Source organism: Hyaena hyaena, unplaced genomic scaffold (genome assembly GCF_003009895.1).
Source record: "Hyaena hyaena isolate Hyena2069 unplaced genomic scaffold, ASM300989v1 scaffold_34, whole genome shotgun sequence".
In the NCBI taxonomy this organism is placed as follows: Eukaryota; Metazoa; Chordata; class Mammalia; order Carnivora; family Hyaenidae; genus Hyaena; species Hyaena hyaena.
Genome location: NW_024080665.1, coordinates 2,062,874 through 2,083,625, shown reverse-complemented (window position 1 = coordinate 2,083,625; position 20,752 = coordinate 2,062,874). Strand labels below are relative to the sequence as shown.

Here is a 20,752-nt window from a genome sequence, read left to right as displayed (position 1 = left end):
AGACAGCTCTTCATGGATGGTCATTGAGGATAGATTGGGGCAAGCGGCAGAGGCTGAACTGGGGCCCTGGGGACAGAATATAGCCCTATCACCGTCACACAGCGAATTCCAGACTTGTGGGAACTGTTCAGTAGATTGTTTGCAAAGGTGGCCGCAGAATCCCCTCATGAACCTCCAGCCTTTTGTATTGTGACATTGATGCTCCTCCCAGGTGGAGGCGGAGTCTACTCCTCACCCCTGAAACTAGGGGGTGGGGGTAGGGCGCCTCATGAATTGCTCTGATCAACAGAATATGATGAAGTGACTGTGCAAGTTGCTCAGCCCAGGACTTAGGAGGTCTTGCAGCCTTGCTTTCATTCTTACAAAATCTAGCCACGACTGAATGCTGAAGACCCATCAGTATGGGGAGGGTCCCCATGCCCACCTGAGGAAAGATACCCAGCCAGTCCCCCTACACCCCAGTGGGCCCAGCCCCTGCTGAATGCAGCTTCATGGAGCCCAGGACAACCCACAGAATTGTGGGAAATAATAATGCCTTGCTTCTTTGGCTATTCCGTTTTGGCATGGCCCACTATACAGCAACAGAGAGCTACAATGGGCGAGTACTTCTCTCGTTTGCAAAATCTTGCCCTTCCCTTCATGGCCCTGCCCACCTATCACTCCCTCCCCTTCTTTCTGGCTGAAAACCATCACTCCCTCCTCTGAACTCCACTGTTCTTTGTTCCCGCCTCTCTTTGTGACCCTTCTAACATGCTGCCTCCTAGGATAACAGGCACCTTCCTGAGTACATTGATCACCTGGGTCCTAATTTACACGTTCTCCACATCATTCCAGACATGACGTGGAGTGGCTTATACACTCAAAATATGAGTGTGCTTACTTACTATGCTTACAGCTTCATTTCTCAGATGGCAAAATTGAGGTTTGGAAATGACACGACTTGCCCAGGGTCACCAAAATGGATGAGCTAGGATTTAAACCCAAATTTATACCTTTCACATGTCCCCCACTTGTAGTTACTGGTATGATTTGCTCCAGGAGGGAAAGGACCCTGCTTTCCTGCTGGAGGATGAGAGAGGAGTCACAAGTAAGGTCCCTGCCCTGGGCATCCTGTTTTTCACTATTGATGTGTGTCCCAAACCCAGGAATCCAGAATTCTTCCCATAGGTGCATCTGTCCCCATCTCACCCACAGGGCAGACACACACAGACATGCACCCCTTGCGTCTGGTCTTTATTCTCTGTGTTGGTCTGCCCTGTGTCTTAACGTAGCCTCTCACCTTCCTGCCCAACAGAACAGGCCCAGGGAGGGTAAGCTTGGGGCCATCAGATCAGGAAGAAGCGTCAACGTGGCATTATCTGGCCCAATCTGATCCTCCTTCTGGGAAGATGAGATAGGGCTAAAGGCCACAGGGCCAGGTGGGGGAAGGGAGGCTTTGGCCAGCCTCTTTGTTGGGAGATGGATAGGAACAGAAGAAGGCTACAACAGAATTTGTTGAGCTGACATTTATGGAGACCTCCCACCTTTCTGTGCTAAGGTCAGGGGCTGAAATCACCATGGACAAGTAAGAGGTGCTTCATGGAGCTCTGTGCCTATGTACTGTCAGAGCTTAGACTCTAGGTTCATCTCAGTTAGCCAGGGAGACTGAGGCTCAGAGGGAGGGTGAAGAGGTCTGCCCACTGTCATATAACAGAGCATGGCTATATGAGCACAGTGACAGAGCATTTTTCTCCTTAACCACCTTTCGGGCCCCTGTGACTGCCAGTCTACAGTTCAGAGGATCCAGAAACTCACAGGTGCCTGGCATGAGTGCAGAAGTTCAAGGCCATCTCCTCCTCTCTGGCTCAGGGAGGGAGGAGAGGGGACATGAGAGTGCAGGGTGAGGGACCCTGTAGGAGACGGGGCTGGAGCTTGGGGCTTCTTTTGGCTGTTACTCAAGGCAGAGGAAGAAAACCTGGTGACAGCTACTGTTCTCTTTCTCTGCCTATTGAGTGACATTATAACAGGGGATAGAGACCTCAGAAATCACTCTCTTCCAGCTCTCTGCCCCCTTCAGAGAGGAGGAGGAGGCCAAGGAGAGGGAGGCTTGAAGGGACTTTGCAGCAGGAGTGCAAATCAGCAATGCCCAAATTGGCAGCTGAGACTCGGGGCCTGGCATGGTTGGATTTGCAAAAGTTTGGGAAGGCTATGAAGATATGCTCAACAGACTCCTCCAGGAAGCCTTTCCAGATCGCAGTGCCTCCAGCTGGCTCCCTAATGCCAGCCCTGTCCTCTGGGGAGCCATTCAGCAGAACTCCAAGTGCTGGTCCACAGGGACATTGTACTTGAGCTTGTGGGCTTCGAAGAGGTCACACAGCTCCTTGATGTAGCGCTGATGAAGCTTGTCCACCTCCTCCTGTGAGGGATGCAGCGTCTTTTGCACCTCAATGGGTTTTCCTACTGCAAGACACAAATGTGGGTGCTAGACCAGAGCAGGAGCCACGGGGTTGCAGGGGCCCTTGGGGCAAGTGCCCACCCCCAAGGGCATCTCTGCAGGAAAGGGCTCTTATTTCCATCCCTTTCTGCCCTGTTTTGGATGATGGATTCTAAGATGTTATGGTAACTCCAAGATTCTGACTTAATAACTACACCAGCTGGCATTGCAATGTGCCATGCAATGTGTCAGGCACTTTCCATGCATTATCTCTAATCCTCATAACAACTCTATGGGGATAGAAACTCTTCCTATTCCCAGTTGACAGGTGAGGAAATGAGGCTCAGAGCAGTTAAGTAACTTGTTCAAGGTCACACAGGCAGGAAGAAACAGTTCCAATTTTTAAATCCTGAGGATATGCTCTTAATTTCCAGGCTACACTGTTCGGGGAGCCCAAGATGTCACAATTAGAAGTGCTTATAGTTTGGGGCACCTGGGTGGCTCAGTGGGTTGAGCGTCCAACTTCCGCTCAGGTCATGATCTCACAGCTCGTGGGTTTGAGCCCCACATCAGGCTCTGTGCTGACAGCTCAGAGCCTGGAGCCTGCTTCAGATTCTGTCTCCATCTCTCTCTGGCCCTCCCCTGCTCATGCTCACTGTCTCTCTCTCTCAAATATAAATAAACATTAAAAAGAAAAGAGAAAAATAAAAAGGAGTGCCTATAGCTCTACGGTGAGGTGGGACTACAGCCCAGGAAGCGCTTCTTTCCCTCCTGCTCTCCACCTGGCCCATAATGCCCCCTTTGTTCTAGGGAGGAGTCAGGAAGCCCTAACTAACCTCCTTCCTCTGGCTCTGCCTGGCTGGGAAGGTAGCTCCTTTGCCTTTTCCTGGAGGCAGCAGCGGTATTTTTTTTAACCTTAAAAAAAATTTTTTTTTAATTTGATTGATTTATTGATTGTTACTCTACCTACAATTCTAACAGACTTGGAATGCCCTTTCTTAGTATCCACCTTCTCCAATAAGTCCTATTAGATCCTCTAAGTTAAAATTAAAAACTCTTCTTCTCTAGCATAATAAAGAGTCAAATTGGTCCTGATTCAGTCCTCTACTTTGTTACTCAAAGGTAGTATGATCTTTTGGAAGTTACTTAACTTCTCCGAGCCTCAGTTTGCCACGAGTGAAATAGGGATAATAGTCCCTACCTGGAAGGCCCTTAGGCTAAATTGAGCTGCTGCAAGTAAGGAAGCCAGTGCAGTGCCTGGCACTCAGCAGGTACTCTGTAATCAGTGACTACTGTTCTTTGTGCCTCTGTTACAGTTCCCATCCCAAAGTGCCCTGTATTAGGTCTATCTGCTTATGTGTATGTTTCCGAGTCTAGAATGTGAGCTCCATTCTAGATGGGCAAGGATGTGTGACCCATCTCCATGTCCCCCTTGCAGGCCCCTTTTCCCTGGAGCCGATCCCCCATCCCCTCGCCGCAGGCTGGGTCTCAGCTCACCCACGGTGGTGATGGGCTGGCGGTAGGGTATAAGACCAAAGCTGTACTGGAAGACGCCACGGCCATGAAAGAGCGGGAGGGAGATGCCCATGATCTTCTGCAGCCGGTTCTGGATCCAGCGCAACCAGGAGCCGGGAGAATTCGCAACCTGGTCAAATAGTTCATTCTCCCCGAAGGAGAAGATCGGCACGAGAGCAGCCCTGGAGGGAGACAGGAAGAGAATACGCATGGAAGGCCCCAAAGAAGGCCTCAGCTAGCTTCCTGCAGGGACCCAGTGAACAAGAATTGGAACAGAGGACAGAGCCCCGGGCCAGGAGTAGGAAGCCTGAGTTGTCTACCAGACCTGCTGTAGCTTCATTCTCTGAACTTGGGCAGGACCTGGCCCCTCTCAGGGCCACAACCTCCCAGTTGTAACAGGACAGACAGACCAGAATGCTTCAGAGAGTCCTCCCAGACATAAAATGTCTGTGAACTTTGTAGAAAACATCTCTCCAGCCCCAGCTAGCTTGTATTCTTCAGAGATGCTTCAAAGTAGAACAGCTCTGTGATATGCCCCAAACTCCATTTTCCCGGAGACCATGGATGTCAGCTCTAGTGCCAGCTTTGGGCAAATATAGCCCTTCCCATCTAGTCCCTTTGATCGCTGTGCTTCCCTTCTGAAATCTTTTCTGGGTATTTAGGCATGCCATAGCATGTTTCTCGTCAAAGTAGAATCTTTATTGTAAAGAGACTAAGACTCTCCTCCCTGCCCCAATACAATCTGCATTAGTTTGGTGTTTTCCTGCCAAAATCTGATCCTTGCCAATCTCCAGCTGAACTGAGAGCCCTCTTCCCAGATACCCATGCATCAGGGCGAGTCTGACGAAGCCCTTGCGGTTCCGCAGCAACAGCGTGTAGGCTCCAGGCCTGGCATTCAGTGCCTCCTGGGCACCACCTACGATGATGGCCAGTAGATTGCCACCTTCCTTCCTGCTGAGAATGTGAGCAGCACTCTCCTTGTCTGAACTGACCAGCCCTGGGAAGAGAAGAAGGTGGTCAGGTATGGGGGAAGGGAGCAGGGATTGTCGAGTGGATGTGACCCAAGAAAGGGATCACCAAAAGTGGCCACAGAGGCCTGGGTACCCACCCCACCCACTCCAGCTTGCATTTCCCTGAAGACTGGAACTGAGTCCTCTCCCTTTTCCTAAAACCCTCACCAAGCTCATTGCCCCACATGATGCTATGGGAAGTACTTCCTTGGGTCTAGCCACCTCCCATTGCACATGCTCTTATCAGAAGTACAGAACTGCTGGGGCACCTGGGTGGCTCAATCAGTTAAGCATCCGACTTGGGCTCAGGTCATGATCTCATGGCTCATGGGTTTGAGCCCCGTGTTGGGTTCTGTGCTGATTCTGTGTCTCCTTTCTATCTGACTCCCTCCCCCACTCATTCTCTCTCTCTCAAAAATAAACATAAAAGAAAACCCACAGAACCGATGGCAGCCCTTACCACAATGCCTCTTCCCATGCCTCCAGCCTCATCCTCTCAGGCTCCCCAGGGGTGTGAAGACTCACCCCCTGACATGATGTAATCCCTGAAGAAAGGAGCCCGGAACCACAGGGGCAGCATCATCAGATGGGGGCGTATGCCAGGGAAGAGCGAAGGGAAGCCCGTGCTCTCTGTGCACAGGTTGACAAAGGCTCCGGCAGCCAGGACCCCATGGGGGTGGAAGCCAGCAAGGTAGTTCCGGGAGGGGTCCAGCTCAGCAGTCTTGACCAGCTGCAAGGACAGCAACCTGGTGAGCTGGACCTGTGTGCCAACCCTGACCACGCCACTCGTCAGTGTCGCTCCCCCTCTCTGAGCCTCAGGCTCTTGTGAGGATCGAGATATGATGTGTGAATGCACCCGTGATACCGTCTCAGTTCACTGCTGGCTTCAGACAAATTACTTCCCTCTCAGGCTCTTCATCTGCAGAATGGGGACATTTAGCCCTGTCCTGCCTTCCTCCCAGGACTACTGAGAAGCTTGAGTCTGTTGGTGCTCTGGAATTACCAAGATTATGACAGGACCAGATATAATTCGAAGGCATCAAAGTGACACACAGGGGCACCACCCTGCTGGAAAAGCTCTGTTTTCACAAAACTCAATATAAGAAAAATTGTCACTTAAGTGAGCATTTGCAAGATATAGCATGAGTGGTTGAAAGAGCGTGCAGTCCAGGAGGCTGGTTCAAGTCCTGTTTACCCTTCTGGAGAAAGCAAGTGGCTCCCTGCGGCTCCCTGTCCCCCTCCCCAACCCTCCTCCACCCCCTCATCTCCATTTGCCCCTTCATCTTTCTTTCCCCAGCCCTGCGCTCTCCCTGCAGCGAGCAACTTGCCAGAGTCTGGTCAGGCCTGCAGCATGGAGGGAGGAGCAGGGACCGTTGACTCATTGTACATTGACTGGGACAGGAGAGCTGTTGTCCTTAGCAGCTCCTAGATGAAGTGCAATGAGGGTGGAGGGGCAGGAACTGAGCTAACAAATACTGCTGTCAGCCCACCCATTGCTGGACAGCTGCTCCATGGTCCAGTCTGCGAAGATTACTGCAGTGGGCAGTGATTTTGAGTGTGTGCGTGCGTGTGTGTGTGTGTGTGTGTGTGGTTGGGGGCAATCCCTTTCCCACCCTGCCAGGACCCGCAGGCCCACCCTTTACGCTGTCCTGCACCCTGGGAACACAGCCACCAAAGTTTGAAGGCCCCTGAGGCCCCTGGCCCACACTCTAAGCCCCTGGCTAGAGACTCTCTGGTAAGACTGGCCAGTCCCTGCCATCTACACTGCTGGGTGTGGGGCAGCCCTTTCCACTCCGGGTCAGCTTTGCCAGGGTGGAAGTTCTTCCTGTCGTCAAGCTAAGACTTGTGACAGGTGACTCCCTGAGGTTTCATGTTGCTGCCTTTGTGGTCGGTGAGGCCTGGCTGCCTGCTTTCAGAGTCCCTGAGGGAACCAGGGGGGCGCAGCGATGGGGATCTGAGCCTGTCCGCCCCATCGAGGCTGAACAGCCACAGATTCTCCTGGACTTGATTTCTGCAATCCACCCTCCTGCCCAGTATGGCCCCCAGTTACCCATGACCATTTGCAGAGAGGCTGCAGGGACCACAGTTGCGGGAAGGACCATTGCCTCCCATACAAGGACAAACCACTTCTACTTACGCAGTGGTAGACTTACTGGATGTGAAAATAAAGATGGAGGAGAGAAACCTCTGGCTATTCTCAGTGAGAAAGCTGCTTGCACAGGAACCCATCTGGCGGTGTTTCCCTACACACATACCTGGCCACCGGCACAGAAGCACTAGCCCATTACTTCCTTCTCAGCCAGTGGGAAGGCAATTTTGTGCGACCTCCATAAAGGCGATTTGGCAAGAGCTATTACAACCAAAAGGCGTAATTGACCTTTTACCCCAGCAACTTCACAGCCGAGGAATTGCTTGTGCCTGTGCAAAATGACATGCGGACAAGATGATGAACCGCAGCATCTTTTTTTTTTTTGGACCAGCAACAGCCTGGCATCCCCTCCAACATCCATCAACGGGGCCCATTCAGACAAACTGTGAAATGCTTACACAACAGAGTCCTGTGCACGCCAAACGCTGGTCATCACAGTTGCCTCTGGGGAGCGAAGGGAGGAGATGAAAACTGAGTGGGGGGGGGGACCCTTTACCACATACCCTTTGGTCCCTTTTGATTTCTGAACAAGGATGTATTACTTATTTTAGATGAACAATGAATGTATAAATGAACAAAATAAGTGAATAAATGAAAGAATGATTATCCTTAATAAAGAAGCCTTTGTGTCTAGAGACACATCCTGATGAATGTGAGCGCCTGTGCCACTACTTGCACGTGCATTTACATTTGCGTGTCCTGGTGTGTGCACTGATTGGGGCCGTCACTGTCTCGCTGAGGCCTGGTCTGCACCTCCCTAGACATAGTCTCTACTGCTGTTTCTCTGTGCTAACCTCTTCTATCTGTCCCCTGGGCCCAAGTGATATCACTATCTCACTGTGAGAGTCTTAAATTTTTTAATTACATTAATTAATTATGTAATGTACATCCAAGTTAGTTAGCATATAGTGGCAGCAATGATTTCAGGAGTAGATTCCTTAATGCCCCTCACCCATTTAGCCCACCCTCCATCCCACAACCACTCCGCAACCCTCAGTTTGTTCTCTGTATTTAAGAATCTCTTGGGGCGCCTGGTGGCTTAGTCGGTTAAGCGTCCGACTTTCGCTTAGGTCATGATCTCTCGGTTTGTGGGTTCGAGCCCCGCGTCGGGCTCTGTGCTGACTGCCAGCTCAGAGCCTGGAGCCTGTTTCAGTCTGTGACTCCCTCTCTCTCTGGACCTCCCCTGCTCACGCTGTCTCTCTCTCTCTCTCTCTCTCCTAGAAATAAATAAAAAACATTAAAAAAAAAAAGAATCTCTTATGTTTTGTCCCCTCCCTGTTTTTATATTATTTTTGCTTCCCTTCCTTTATGTTCATCTGTTTTGTATCTTAAATTCCTCATATGAGTGAAGTCATATGATAGTTGTCTTTCCCTGACTGACGAATTTCACTTAGGATAATACCCTCCATTTCCATCTGCATAGTTGCAAACGGCAAGATTTCACTTTTTGATTGCCGAGTAATACTCCATCACATCTTCTTTATCCATTCATCCATCGACGAACATTTGGGCTCTTTCCATACTTTGGCTATTGTCGATAGCACTGCTATAAACACTGGGGTGCATGTGCCCCTTCGAAACAGCACCCCTGTATCCCCTGGATAAATACCTAATGGTGCAATTGCTGGGTCGTACGGTCTGTGAGGGTCTTGAGATTAGAGACCACCTGTCTGATGCCTCACCTGACCCAAGCACAGGCCTGGAATAGAGGAGACGCTCTGGAAAGACTAGAAAGAAGGAAGAAAGGACTCACAAATAGAGGAAGCTGATGCAGCCTCAGAAGGAAGCCCCCTGTTCCCTATCCTGTCCCAACCTGTCACCTGGGTTCCAAGAGCAGGGTAGAGGAGTCTGAGCTGCAAGTCAGGAGACCCACACACCATAATTCACACACCATAAAATTCACCTTTTTTAAAGTGTGCAATTGAGCGGTTTTAGTATACTTCAGAGGTGAACGACCATCACCCCTCTCTAATTCCAGAGCATTTTCAACACCCCAGAGAGAAATCTTCTTTCACTTTTGCAGATTGTCTCCAAGGTTCATCCACATTGAAGCATATGTCAGTACTTCATTCCTTTTTCTGATTGAATGCTATTCCATTGTATGGACAGACCATATTTTTGTTCATTTATCTCTTGACAGACATTGAAATTATTTCCACCCTTTGGCCATTAGAAATAATGTAGCCATGAACACTTGTACATTAGTCTTTGTGTGACCATGTTTTCAATTCTCCCAGGGGTGTCACTACTTTGAACCCCAAGAGCCTTGCCTAGAAGACCCCCGCCCTGTAGGAGGAGTGAGGCATCCCGGGGAGATGGCATCTGGACCATGGGTGGGAGGGAGCACCGTGAGCGCTGTGTCTCTGCCCTGTCACCCCAGTCCCAACTCTCAACAAACGCCCTTATGCCTTCTCACACTCTTGGGGTGACCCAAATGCCTCACGAACCCACTGTCCTGATGGCCCCTTTGTGGTTCACAGAGCACCCACACCATTAGCCTGTGTGAGGACCCCCATTTGACCATTGAGCAAACTGAGATGCAAAGGGGTAAGCGACCTTCCCAAAGCCACAGAGATGACCTGAGCTCAGTTCTGCTGTCTCCTGCCCAGAGCATCAGAGCACCAGGCCAGGAAGCCTTTGTTCCAGACCCCCAGACACGCCATGAGACTCAGGACTATCTCTGGGGTCTTTTCCTTTTTAGTCAGACTTGGAAGACTCTGGGTGCTCAGCTTCCGGAGAAGGTGGTTCCCGCACCGATAACCCGCCTCTCCCTGCTCCAGGGCCTGGTCCTGGAGATCCTGTTCATGACCTATTTATGTACCTTAATTATTGGGCAGTTTAAAAATGCAGGGCAAGCAAGGTCTGGTTCAGTAGTCTGGCTCTGGCCTCGGGCATCTCATTTGTGGCGGATTTCCCAGAGGATTCTGCTATATATCAGAGCTTGAGAATCACCGCTTTAAACCCAAGGAATCCCCTTCTAGCTTTAGTCTGTTGGCAGTATACAGGCATCCATAGATGTGGGGGGGGGGGCGGGGGGAGACTGGGGTCCTTGCCTGTCTCCTCCCATCACGGCCAGCCCCTCAGCCGGTGAGTTCTCCGCCCTGTCTCACCCCCTGGTACTTACAGAGCAGACAGAACAGACACTCACTGACATCTGCAGCTACAGTTCCTCAATTCTAAGAAACAACTTTTTTTCACATCTTAACATTATGCTATCGAGGTACATTTGACAGTTATAATTAGAAGAACTTTTTTCCTAGTAGTACATAAAATACTGGTATGTTTTACCATCGAGGATATCTTAGAATTGAAGACACACGGGATGGAAGGCGTGCCCCAGGCCGTGCGCATCCCCAGACCTGCTGTGTGTCAGGCATCTTGGTACACCTACTTGCTTGTTCCCTCCGCAAGGGAAGTACTGGGGGCAACAGCTCCATTTTACACATGAGGAAACTGAGACATCAAGTCTATTCATTTGTTCCGGGTCACACAGCTAGTAAAGTGGCAGAGGCAAGACTTTAACACAGGCAGCCTGGCTCTGCGTGTGTAACTTGCGGGCTCTGCCGCCTTGCAGGAGTCAAGTGAAAGGCCGCGCGGGTTAAGGGGCTCAAGTCGTGCACTTCAGGTAAGGGTACCAGCCCAAGTGACACAGCTCATGCCTGGAGAACTTGGATAGCAAAAGGGGCAGGTGAAGCGTGAGCATGGGTCCAGAGTCTAATTTTTGCAAAAATTAGATTTGATTTTAGGTGTTATGGGAGTCACCTCTGTGTTTTAACAGTTTCGGAGTATTCTGGCCGCTTTGTGCAGGATGGACTGTAGGGGGCGTCGGCGGACGCGAAGCCCCGGTAAAGAAATGTTGGTTAGGATGTAGGTAGTGAGTTGGAGAGGAGAGAAGGGTGAGACCCGGAGGAGTTTGGGAAGCAAACCCCAAGCTTCAGAAAAGCAGTTCTCAACTGGGGCCAGTTCCCCTACCCCACCAGAGGACATGTGGTAACGTCTGCAGACATTTTTGGTTGTCACAACTGACAGAGGGGAGTGCTGCTGCTATCTAGCGGGTAGAGGCCAAGGATGACGGCAGGCCCCTCCCCCAAATACCCACACGCCTACAACATTCAGCGTCAAATATCCACGTGCGCAGGGGCAGAAAGCATCTTGAGAGCTGCTGGCTGGGGGGGAGGGGGAGGGTGGAATAGCAAGGACACGAAATGACCGGGAAGGGAACCCCTTATCATTCCCTGCAGGGCAGCCCTAGAGCTGAGGGGACAGCTGTGCTCAAGGCAGAGGTGAGACTCCTGGGAGGGTCCTGAGGACAGGCGCAAGTCTCTGTGTAGGAAGACCTTCTCCCGTAATGAAAGGAGCCATCACAGGAGGAAGTGTCACCACGTCCAAGTGTAAGCTGGCGATCTGTTCTGGGCTGGTGGCTGGCTACTCCCTCCCTCTGGCTCAGGTCAGGAGACCCCAGTATGTTGGAAAGGGGCCAGGCCAGGGGCGGGGGAGGCACGAAGTCCCTAGTGATACCTGCCGGCTGTGGAGGAACTGAGGAATGTCCCGGGTGTGGGTGGGGAGGTGTTCTGCCCTGTCCCCAGCCTGCAGCCTTTCCTGACACCAGGTCACAGCCCGTCCACAGCATTCTACCCTCCTCAGGCCTGGGCCTGTGCAGACAAGTGTTTGCCCTGGGATGATGAAATCTTCAGGGGCTGGGGTGGGGGGGGGTGGGGAACCCAGCCTTGGGGCTGGTCTTCAGCAGGAGGTGGGATTAGTGCTTCCTCCTGTGCGAAGAAACTCTTCATCATTGACTCTTTGGCGTGAGTTTAGAAAGCTGCAAGGCCCAGAAAAATTTTCTAATTTTGCTTGAAATTCCATCGCTATACGCTAGTTCATAAAATCACACTGAGAACTGACAGAAGTTCAGAAACCCACATTTGACGCAGCAGGGCAGAGGCCCGGGAATGTGAGAGAGCTACAGCAGAGCTGAGACCTCCCTCCCCTCCGCCCACCCCAAGATCTCTGCAGGGCCTGGGCTGTAAAGGTATGTGGAAGAGGGTCTCCCGGGAGGATGTGGAGGAGGGAATCTGCAGGCTGCAGCCTCACCCCTGCAGGCTCCCAGCCTAGGACAGGGGAAGTCAAAGTCCATCTCCCCCTCTGCTGCCTACTTGGCGGTACTGCTCATGCTCTGCAGGAGTGATGCAACAGGTCTGGCAGTGGGCGGCGATCCTGAAACCCTACAGCGGAGTTGTGGCAAATCAGGGCAGTGTCCCACCAGTGTTAATAGTGCCGAGGTTGAGAGACCTTCCTGGAGGGCAGCCTGGCTGGGGGAGGATCAGGAAGGGCAGTGAATGGGATTGGCATAGACCCTCTTGTCTTTGCTGACAAGATCCTGGGAGGGCACTCTGTAGAGGAAGCAAATATGTAGAGAAGACCTCCCCCAATCTGGACCCTCAGGGCAGCCTCAGCACTGCCCATTCACTCTGCCCTTCAACATCTGTCACTCCTCATGAGGGTAGAATTCTCTGCCAGTCAACTTCCTGCCCTCTGCCCTGCCCTGTCCCACTCTTGCCCTTTGCCCAGGAGGCCCTGCTCACTGTGGCACTAGGGGCTTCTGTACTCCAGCCGTTGCCCAGTCCAGGCCCCAGGACTGTCAGAAGGGAGCAAGGCAGGAGCCCTGAGTCCCATGCTGAGTGCCCACGAGTCAGTGAGTTGTTTAACCTCTGTGAGCCTGTGTCCTCCACTCCCTCCTCCTTTACCAGCTGGGGGCAGGAGGAGGCGGGGCTCCAGGATGGGGTGGGAGAAGCCAGGCAGGTGTGAAGGTCAGAAGAGTAGAGCTCTGGGCTGTCCGAGGTCTCCACAGCATGCCCAAGCTTCCCTGGAGTCCCCACTGACTTAGTAGAATAGCACTAGCTCCTGGTTTACTGAGAACCTACAAGGCGCTTTCCTGCCTTCTCAGCAAGTCCACCCAACTCAGTGATGTGTGTGGCATTATCTCTTTACATATGAGGAAACTGAGGCTAAGAGAGGCTATGAAACTCACCCAAGGTCACAGTTGGTATGTGGCAGCCCTGGTATTAGGACCTAGTCTGTCCAGCTCCAGAGGCCACACTCTATGCCTTTCTTCTCCTCTGTTTCCAGGGGACGGCCGGCTGACCCTGCCTGGCACCTCTCTGTGTCCCCACTGCCTTCCTACCCTATCCCATCTGGCGAATAAGCCATCCCTGCCCAGCTGCTTACATCTGAGGGTTTGGTCCTTCTGGGGTTCAGTAAAGGAGCCAAGGGGTCTGTTAAATCCCAGGATCTGTTTCACTCAGGACTGACATTTGCATCCAGGGTCGCGTATCCACAATGGGATGAGTTGCCCTAAGTCACAGTGAGAGATTCAAAAGTACTCAGAGCAGGAGGGCCCAGTGTGCTTCGTGGATACATGGGGAAACAGGTTCAGAATCGGGCCTTGCTCAAGGGCACACAGTAATCCAGAGTTGGAGGAGGATAGAACCTGAGAACCAGTTCAGGGCCCAGTTTCCCTGACCCTTTGCCTATAGTTGATGCACACACTTTAAAACCAAGAAAAGAGCTTTCTGAGTAGCACTGGTTACACCTTTGTCCCTCTCAGGCTGTCATTCTCCCCATCTGATGAAATGTGGGGCTAGATGGTCTCTTAGGACCTTGAGTTTACTACATTGACCCCCATACCTGGCTGCCACGGGGTTTACACCTATAAGATGCATATGTGTGCCACGCTATATGCGCCACAGAGCTCCTTCCAACCCTGTATGTTCATCATTCTTCACATTGGCCCCACATCCCCACAGATGGGAAACCATGGCCAGAGAGAAACTGGCCTCTTCCCCAGGCCGCATAGTAGTGTGGCCACAGAGGTCCTACCTCCCAGCCCAGTATTCTACTTCCTGCACACAGGGCCACGCTCCTGCCATGGACATGGCCACGCTCCATCCAGCCCCAGGACTCACCGAGACAGGGAAGTAGTCCCTCATGTACTTCCACAAGAAGCAGCGCCTTATGGATTGGATGGCCCTGCCCCCCTGCCGTGGCTTGTCTCGGTCCAGGTACCACCAGGTCGCATACAGGACACTGAGCAACCAGAATCTTGTGAACAGGAGCCCCACGAAGATGATAATGGAGATCTGGGCTGGGGAGGGAAGCAGGAGCCATCAATGGTCAGAGGTCTGAGAGGAAGGAGGTGATATTGTCCACCCTGAGGCTGCCCATATGCCCAGCACTAGCAGCTCTATCCTGTCCAGCCCATAACCCCAGGAGGAAGAGATTAGCCTCCCACTCCCTCCCACTCCCTCAAGGAGGGAATGCAGCACCTGCCAATGTCACACTGGGAGCACAGATTTGAACCGTACGTAGGCTGAAGTTCAAAACTCATTTTTCCCACCGCACGGCTCCCTGACCCTGGTCTTCTCTCAACCCCTCCATCTCCCCAGTAAAATAGTCAGCATACATCAGGTGCTCAGTAAATGCTTGCTGTACAACTGATTGGATTATTTCTTTCTAGTCTCCACCTCCTGGGACCTTAGAGAAAACAGAGACATTCTTTCTCTGTCCAGCCCTCTGCCCCATTTTTCCACAGATAGAGCTGGCCAAATCCTCCTCTTATTAAAACCCTTGCATGGCTTTCCCATGAGGCACTGCCCAGCCAGCTCAGCCTGGCATTCAATCTTCCCATGAGCTGGCTGTACTGCCTCCTGCTCCAGCCTCGCCTTAACCACATGCAACTCCAATACCCTGGCCACACTAGCTGCTGGGTTCCTACAGCTCACTGAGCTCCTTCAATCCCTTAGCTTTTGCTCATGCTGATTCCTCCACCTGCAGGGCCTTTCCTGGTGAAGGGGGGAGGGAGAAAGAAGCCAAGCCCTGGCTGGACCAGGCCCAGTGAGGAATTCCCCGTCTGACCTATAGTTCCGAATCCCTTGCCATAGGCTAGAATCCCGCTTCATCTCAGGGTCCGCTGGTCTGTGGGCCGCCCCTAATCTGATGCTGATGGAAAGAATATTCCCAGAGAATATGGCTCCTTCCCCATCCCATTTCCTCCACTCAACACCATGCACTCATCCTCTTAAAGAAGACCAGCTTCCAGTTGCATATTCTATTTGAAAGTAGGGTCGATTGGGCCTGTCATTCCTGGCAGGTTTCCTGGAGGAGGGGACTTTTGACCCAGTCCGAACAGTGGTAAAATTCCTAAGCCCAGACGATGTAGATTTGGGGCTCACAGATGTTCACTTTAACCAGAGCACCTCTGACAGGTCGGTGCTGGTGGTGCAGCCGTGAACGATGGACACAAAGTCCTGCCCTCAGAAAGCTACCTTTCCAGTGCGGCACTGGGCACTTCGTTTTTTAAATTGTTAGCGAGGTAAAATATGAGTAACATAAAATGTATTGCCTTAACCGTGTTTAAGCTCACAGTTCAGTGGCAATAAGTTTGTTCACATCGTTGTGTAGCCATCACTACCACCCATCCAGAACTCTTCATCTTCCCAAACGGAACCTTTGTACCCTTTAAACACTGACCCCCCGCGCCCCTCCCCCATTCCCTGCCGGCTTCCGTTTTACTTTCTGTCTCTACAAATCGGACTCTTCTAGGAACCTCATATGAGAAGAATCATGAAGTATTTGTCTTTTTGTGACTGGCTTATTTCACTTAGTAGAATGTCCTGACAGTCATTCATGTCATCCATGTTGTAGCATGTGTCAGAATGGCCCTCCTTCTTTGGCTGAATCAGACTCTCTTGCATGTATATGTCACATTTTGTTCATTCATTCATCTGTCAATGGACCAATGGACACTTGGGTTCCGTCCATCTTTGCACTTTATTCTAAAATACTATTAGATTAGTTACTAATAATGAAAAATGGGGAGTCTTCACATACAAACCCTGACATCTGTTATGTCTTAAAAAACTAGAAGAAATGGTAGTCCTGAGTCGCTGTTCTCAAGGGCAGCCCCTCCCTCCCGTGTCCCCCCATTCCCAGACCTGTGGGCCAGTTTCTTCCTCGAAAGTGCTTTATCCTCACATAGGCTGTGCGGTTCCTGGACGGGGTGGGGAAGGACCATTAAGTGCTTGTGGGTTGGTCACCTGTTTGTGTTAATTTTTTTTAAGTTTATGTATTTTGAGAGAGGCAGAGAGAGCATGAACTAGGGAGAGGCAGAGAGAGAGAGAGAGAGAGAGAATCCCAAGCAGGCTCCGCACTGTCAGCACACAGCCGCATGTGGGGCTCTAACTCACCAAGCCATGAGAGATCATGACCTGAGCCAAAATCAAGAGTCAGACGCTTAACTGACTGAGCCACCCAAGTGCCCCTTAAATATTTTTTAATAAAAACTTTGAAAGAGAAAGTTGTAGAAGAGTAGGAATAAAATGCCACCATTTGTATGAAAAAGACATTGGCACTTATATATGGCTGCACACGCACAGAGGAGAAAAGGAGCCCGCGGCTCGGGGGGGGGGGGGATGGGGAGGAAGGAGATAGGGTGCGGGGGATAAGGACAGCGGGGCCTTGAGTTAAGTTTGCTTTATTTTTCCCCACATCAAAAGTTTAAGAACCCCAGCTAGGCCTTCCTCCCCTTGGGCAAAATCAGAAGTCTCTGTGGGTGGCTCCCACTTTAAGAAAACCAGCTCGAGAGGGGCGCCTGGGTGATCGGTTAAGCATCCCACTTGGGCTCAGGTCATGATCTCATGGTTTGTGAGCCTGAGCCCCGCGTGGGACTCTGTGCTGACAGCAGGGAGTCTGCTTGGGATTCTTTCCCTCTCTCTCTCTCTGCCCCCCCCCAACATGTGTGTCTGTGTGTGTGTGTGTCTCTCTCTCAAAACGTGAATAAACATTAAGAAAAAATTAAAAAAGAAAAAGAAAAAAAGCTCGAGAGAATAAAAACAAATGGCTAATAGTGGCTACTGGAGGGTAGGATTTGGGGAGTCTATTGCTTTTAGGACACACATTATGTTCGAATGTTTTACGATAGCACATATTAGTTTTGTGGTCAGAAAAAGAGGTTAGGATAAAGCACACAGGGCATTAGAATTGAACCAGAAAGACCTCCCCCACACTCACCATCCCCCACACCCTCAGCTCACCCTTCAACCCCTCTCAGCAGACAAAACTCCAGGCTACAGGTCAGTTAGGAAGGGAGACACTTACTTTCACTTAATCCTCACAACTCTGAGAGGAAACATTTTAAACCCCACTTGACGAAGATCCAGAGAGGGTACACGAACTGGTTAAGGCCACACAGCAAGCTGGGAGGATGGGACCTAGGATTCAGTTCTACCATTTTGGCTAATCATGCTCCCATTTATTCACTCAACAAATATTTATGGACTCCCACTCTTGCAGGAGCAGGAGATGAAGCTGAAGACACGGACAAACCGCCTAAATGACGCTTACCTTCTTGTGTGAGTTATAGACGGCGGAGGAAGGGAGCAGTAAGCAAGTTACAAGTATTCAGCTGTTGGCCCTGAGTCCTTAGTGCCAAGTCCTAGTTGACTTCTGCAGCCACTTCTCTGGCCTCTGCATGAACCAGCTGGTCAGTAACTGTGCACAGTCTTTACTCTTCCACCAGAAGCCCTTAGTCTCGGGCCAGACTTTCAATCCTGCCCTATAGACCCCATCTCCTCAATAGCTCTCCAGTGCGGCCATTTCTCTCCACCCACTGCCCACCTCCCTAGACCAGGGTGGGCAATGTTTTGTTTTTTTTTTTAAAGGGACAGGTTATAAATATTTTAGACTTTGAGGCTCAGGAGGCAACTTGGAGGATATTACATTTAAACGGTTTAAATCTAACCATTTAAAATGCACCCACTTAAACATGTAAACATCCTTCATAACTCATGAACTTTACAGATACAAAAACAGTCAGTGGGCCGGATTTGGCCCGCGGGCCATAACGTGGTGATCCCCGATGTAGACAGCATTGCTCCCTGCCAATGAGTCAATTCTCCCATAATCCAAGCTGTAGATTCGTCCACTGTGCTGCCACAAGGACCTTTGGCACACAGATTAGACCTTGTCACTCCCCTGCCTAAAGCACTTCTGAAGCTCCCCTTTGCCCCTAGGATAAAGGATACAGAAAAACCTCCTTCTCTGAGCACCGGTGAGTCCAGATCCCCTTGTCAGCTGTCCTCCCTCTAGATCTCCAGGCCCAGGGCTACTTGGCCTCTCTGTGGTGTTCCTGACATTCCCAGGCTCCTAAGCCCCAGGCCTGCAGGGCTGGGGGATGGAAGCAAGATGGGGTGCAGCCGCAAGGACAGACATGCTCCCGCTCACAAAGCTCACACAAGGCGTGCTGTGCATGATGAATCTCATTCCATAGGATCCCTGGGCCACAGCCTGCCTCTGGGCCCCTAGTGACCTTTGACCAGGAGCCAGCAAACTTGCAGCTTGCCCTGGGCTGGGCCTCCTGCCCCAAGCTCTACCTGCCCTTTAGCCTCTTAGCCTCACCTGCTCCCACACCCTCTGCGGTCTCCCCTTTCTCTGCTCCTCCTTCCCTTTCTTCCTTTGGCCCTGGAAGGACGCAGGCCCTACAACCTTGGGCAGTTAGGCCCTCAGTTCCTCTGCTCCTCTGTGTAATGGGGATAACCAGAGATAGTTCATGTTTAACAACGCTTGGCACAGATCAATCCTAAGGGATGTAGGATGCTGGAGGGCATGCTTTGCTGGGGGTGATTCCTTCAGCTGCAGAATTGTGAGAGGGTCTGCAGGAGCATCTGCTGTGTTCATGGGGGTGGAGGGGGGTGTGTGTGAAATGGCTGTTGACCGGCCTGTACAGAGCACACCCATACTGTAGCACCAGGATACTGGCATCGGTATGCAGGCTGAACACGAGCTGCAGGGGAAGCCGTGCCTATGCAGTCTCATGCTGGCAGAGGAGGTAAAGAATCCCATAGGCCCCCAGTTACTCTCTTTCCATGCTCAGCCCTGGGCCTTCCTCAAAAATGCCCTCTTCAGCAGAGGGGAGTTTGAGCAAGTGTGGGCTGTGGGGCCGTGATCAATGTGCTCACTGAGGCGGGGGAGGGCGGGTAGGGGAACCTAAGCATATTTCCTGTGGGGCCCCAGCCCATGGGGTTGGGCCAGGAGTGTGCTGGGCAGAGCAAGCACATTCTTCACTTCATCCCACAGCAGCCCTGCAAGGTCGGCTTTGCTATGCCCATTCTACAGCTGATGCAATAGAGGCCTGCAGAGGTCAGGCGTGGGGCCAGTGGGGCCACGCAGCTGCTCAGTTGACCAGCCAGGGCCTGACCCAGGCTTGTCCAGGACCCCGCTTACTCCCCAGGGTTCTCTCCTTGTTCCCTTCTCTTTCCCCACCTGCCAGTCTCAGTGTCCTCCTCTCTGAAAGGAAAGAAGGAAATCCATTCCCTCTGAGAAGCCTGGGGAGCCTGGAGATGTCCCACAATCACCGAGGTCCCTCCCCATGCCACCAGGCAGCCTGAGGTAGGGTCTCTGTGCTGGTACTCAAGTAGGTGGAACCCCCACCCCAGGAAAGCTCCGTGACCGGCCGGAAGCCACAGGTGATAACTTCTACCCCGCCCTATCCCCACACCTTCCCAGGCCCTCCAAAGGCCTCCAGGCGGGGGACTCTGGCCAGGGGCTCTGAGCACAGCAAAGCCCCTTTTAGAACGAATGTCTCCCCACCGTCAATGCACGGTGTGTGCCCGAAGTGGTAGGTGCCTGTGGTCTCCCATCCCCCAGCCCATCTCTCCTTACCCAGGGCCAGGAAAGAGAAGACCCACTGTAGGACCATGAAGGTCTGCAGCCGGCGCTCCCACGGCACGAACAGGGGTGCAAATTCCACCATGCTAGCTCCTCTGCCGGTTCCAGAGGCTCCTTTGAGCACTTCTGTGGTCCAAGATGAGACACCAACTGGTTTTTGTTGCCACTGGAGGTTGCATAAGCATTTGTAAAGGGGAGGGAAAGGGAGGGGAGGGGCCCACCTGGCCCCACCCAGCCTCAAGGCCTCTGGCCCTACCATGGCGGGACCTGCTTCCTGGGAGAAACCTTTGAATCCACCTGCTCTGGGTCTAGCTAAAGGGAGGAAAAACAAAAGGAAGTGTGTCAGCCTGATCCAGAAGGAAGTCTGATCCAGGAGAGTTACCTCCTCAGGTAGGGCCTTATCTGCTGATGATTTTCTATGCTTGCTTCAATCTTGCCCTTCACTTGGAAGATGATGCCCCAAGCAGAATAATGCAATCCTGTCCTCATGTATCCAGGGACCTGACTCCAATAATTATCTCCTGCCACTCTCCTGTCATGTCCTCTGCTCGCCCGCTACAAATGTGCAGTGATAGCACCCACCTATAAATCCCATGGCCCCACCATCTCCTCCACCTTCTGCCCCCTTCCTCAGCTTGCCTGCGTAGCAGAACTCTTGGAAGAGCTGTCTGCATGCCACACCTTCGCCTCCCTCTCTGTCCTCCTAATACTTCAGACGCCCTTCCCTGGAACTACCCTTGACAGAAGTTCGCTAATGGCCTCCATGTTGCTAAGTCTAGGGTCAGCTCTCAGATCTCATCTTACCCCATCAGCAGGCTGACACATGTTGATCACCCCCTCCTCCTTGAAATCACCTGGCCTACGGATGGCACACTATCCTGGTTTCCTTCCTACCTCTCTGGCTGCCCCTTGGTCTCCTTTGTGTCTCTCCTCCTTTACCCGATG

The 20,752-nt window shown here is 51.8% G+C and overlaps 1 protein-coding gene across 1 annotated transcript; it reads right to left on the bottom strand.

The window, feature by feature from the left end:
- Positions 1-1,199: 1,199 nt before the first annotated feature.
- MOGAT2 (monoacylglycerol O-acyltransferase 2) lies at positions 1,200-19,961 on the bottom strand. The gene is made up of 6 exons (XM_039228693.1): positions 19,802-19,961; positions 14,050-14,228; positions 5,464-5,668; positions 4,751-4,925; positions 3,911-4,110; positions 1,200-2,439 (listed from the first exon to the last, which is right to left on the bottom strand). Exons 1-6 carry the CDS (start codon positions 19,890-19,892, stop codon positions 2,285-2,287), a joined length of 1,005 nt encoding a protein of 334 aa, XP_039084624.1. The 5' UTR covers positions 19,893-19,961; the 3' UTR covers positions 1,200-2,284.
- Positions 19,962-20,752: the final 791 nt, after the last annotated feature.

Excerpts from the sequence above, each read along its gene's own strand:
- MOGAT2 (XM_039228693.1), bottom strand. The coding sequence starts at position 19,892 with ATGGTGGAATTTGCACCCCTGTTCGTGCCGTGGGAGCGCCGGCTGCAG. Across the intron at positions 4,111-4,750 it reads AGACTCGCCCTGATGCATGG|GGCTGCTCTCGTGCCGATCT; the intron begins GTATCTGGGAAG and ends GTCTCCCTCCAG. Across the intron at positions 2,440-3,910 it reads CCAGCCCATCACCACCGTGG|TAGGAAAACCCATTGAGGTG; the intron begins GTGAGCTGAGAC and ends TGTGTCTTGCAG.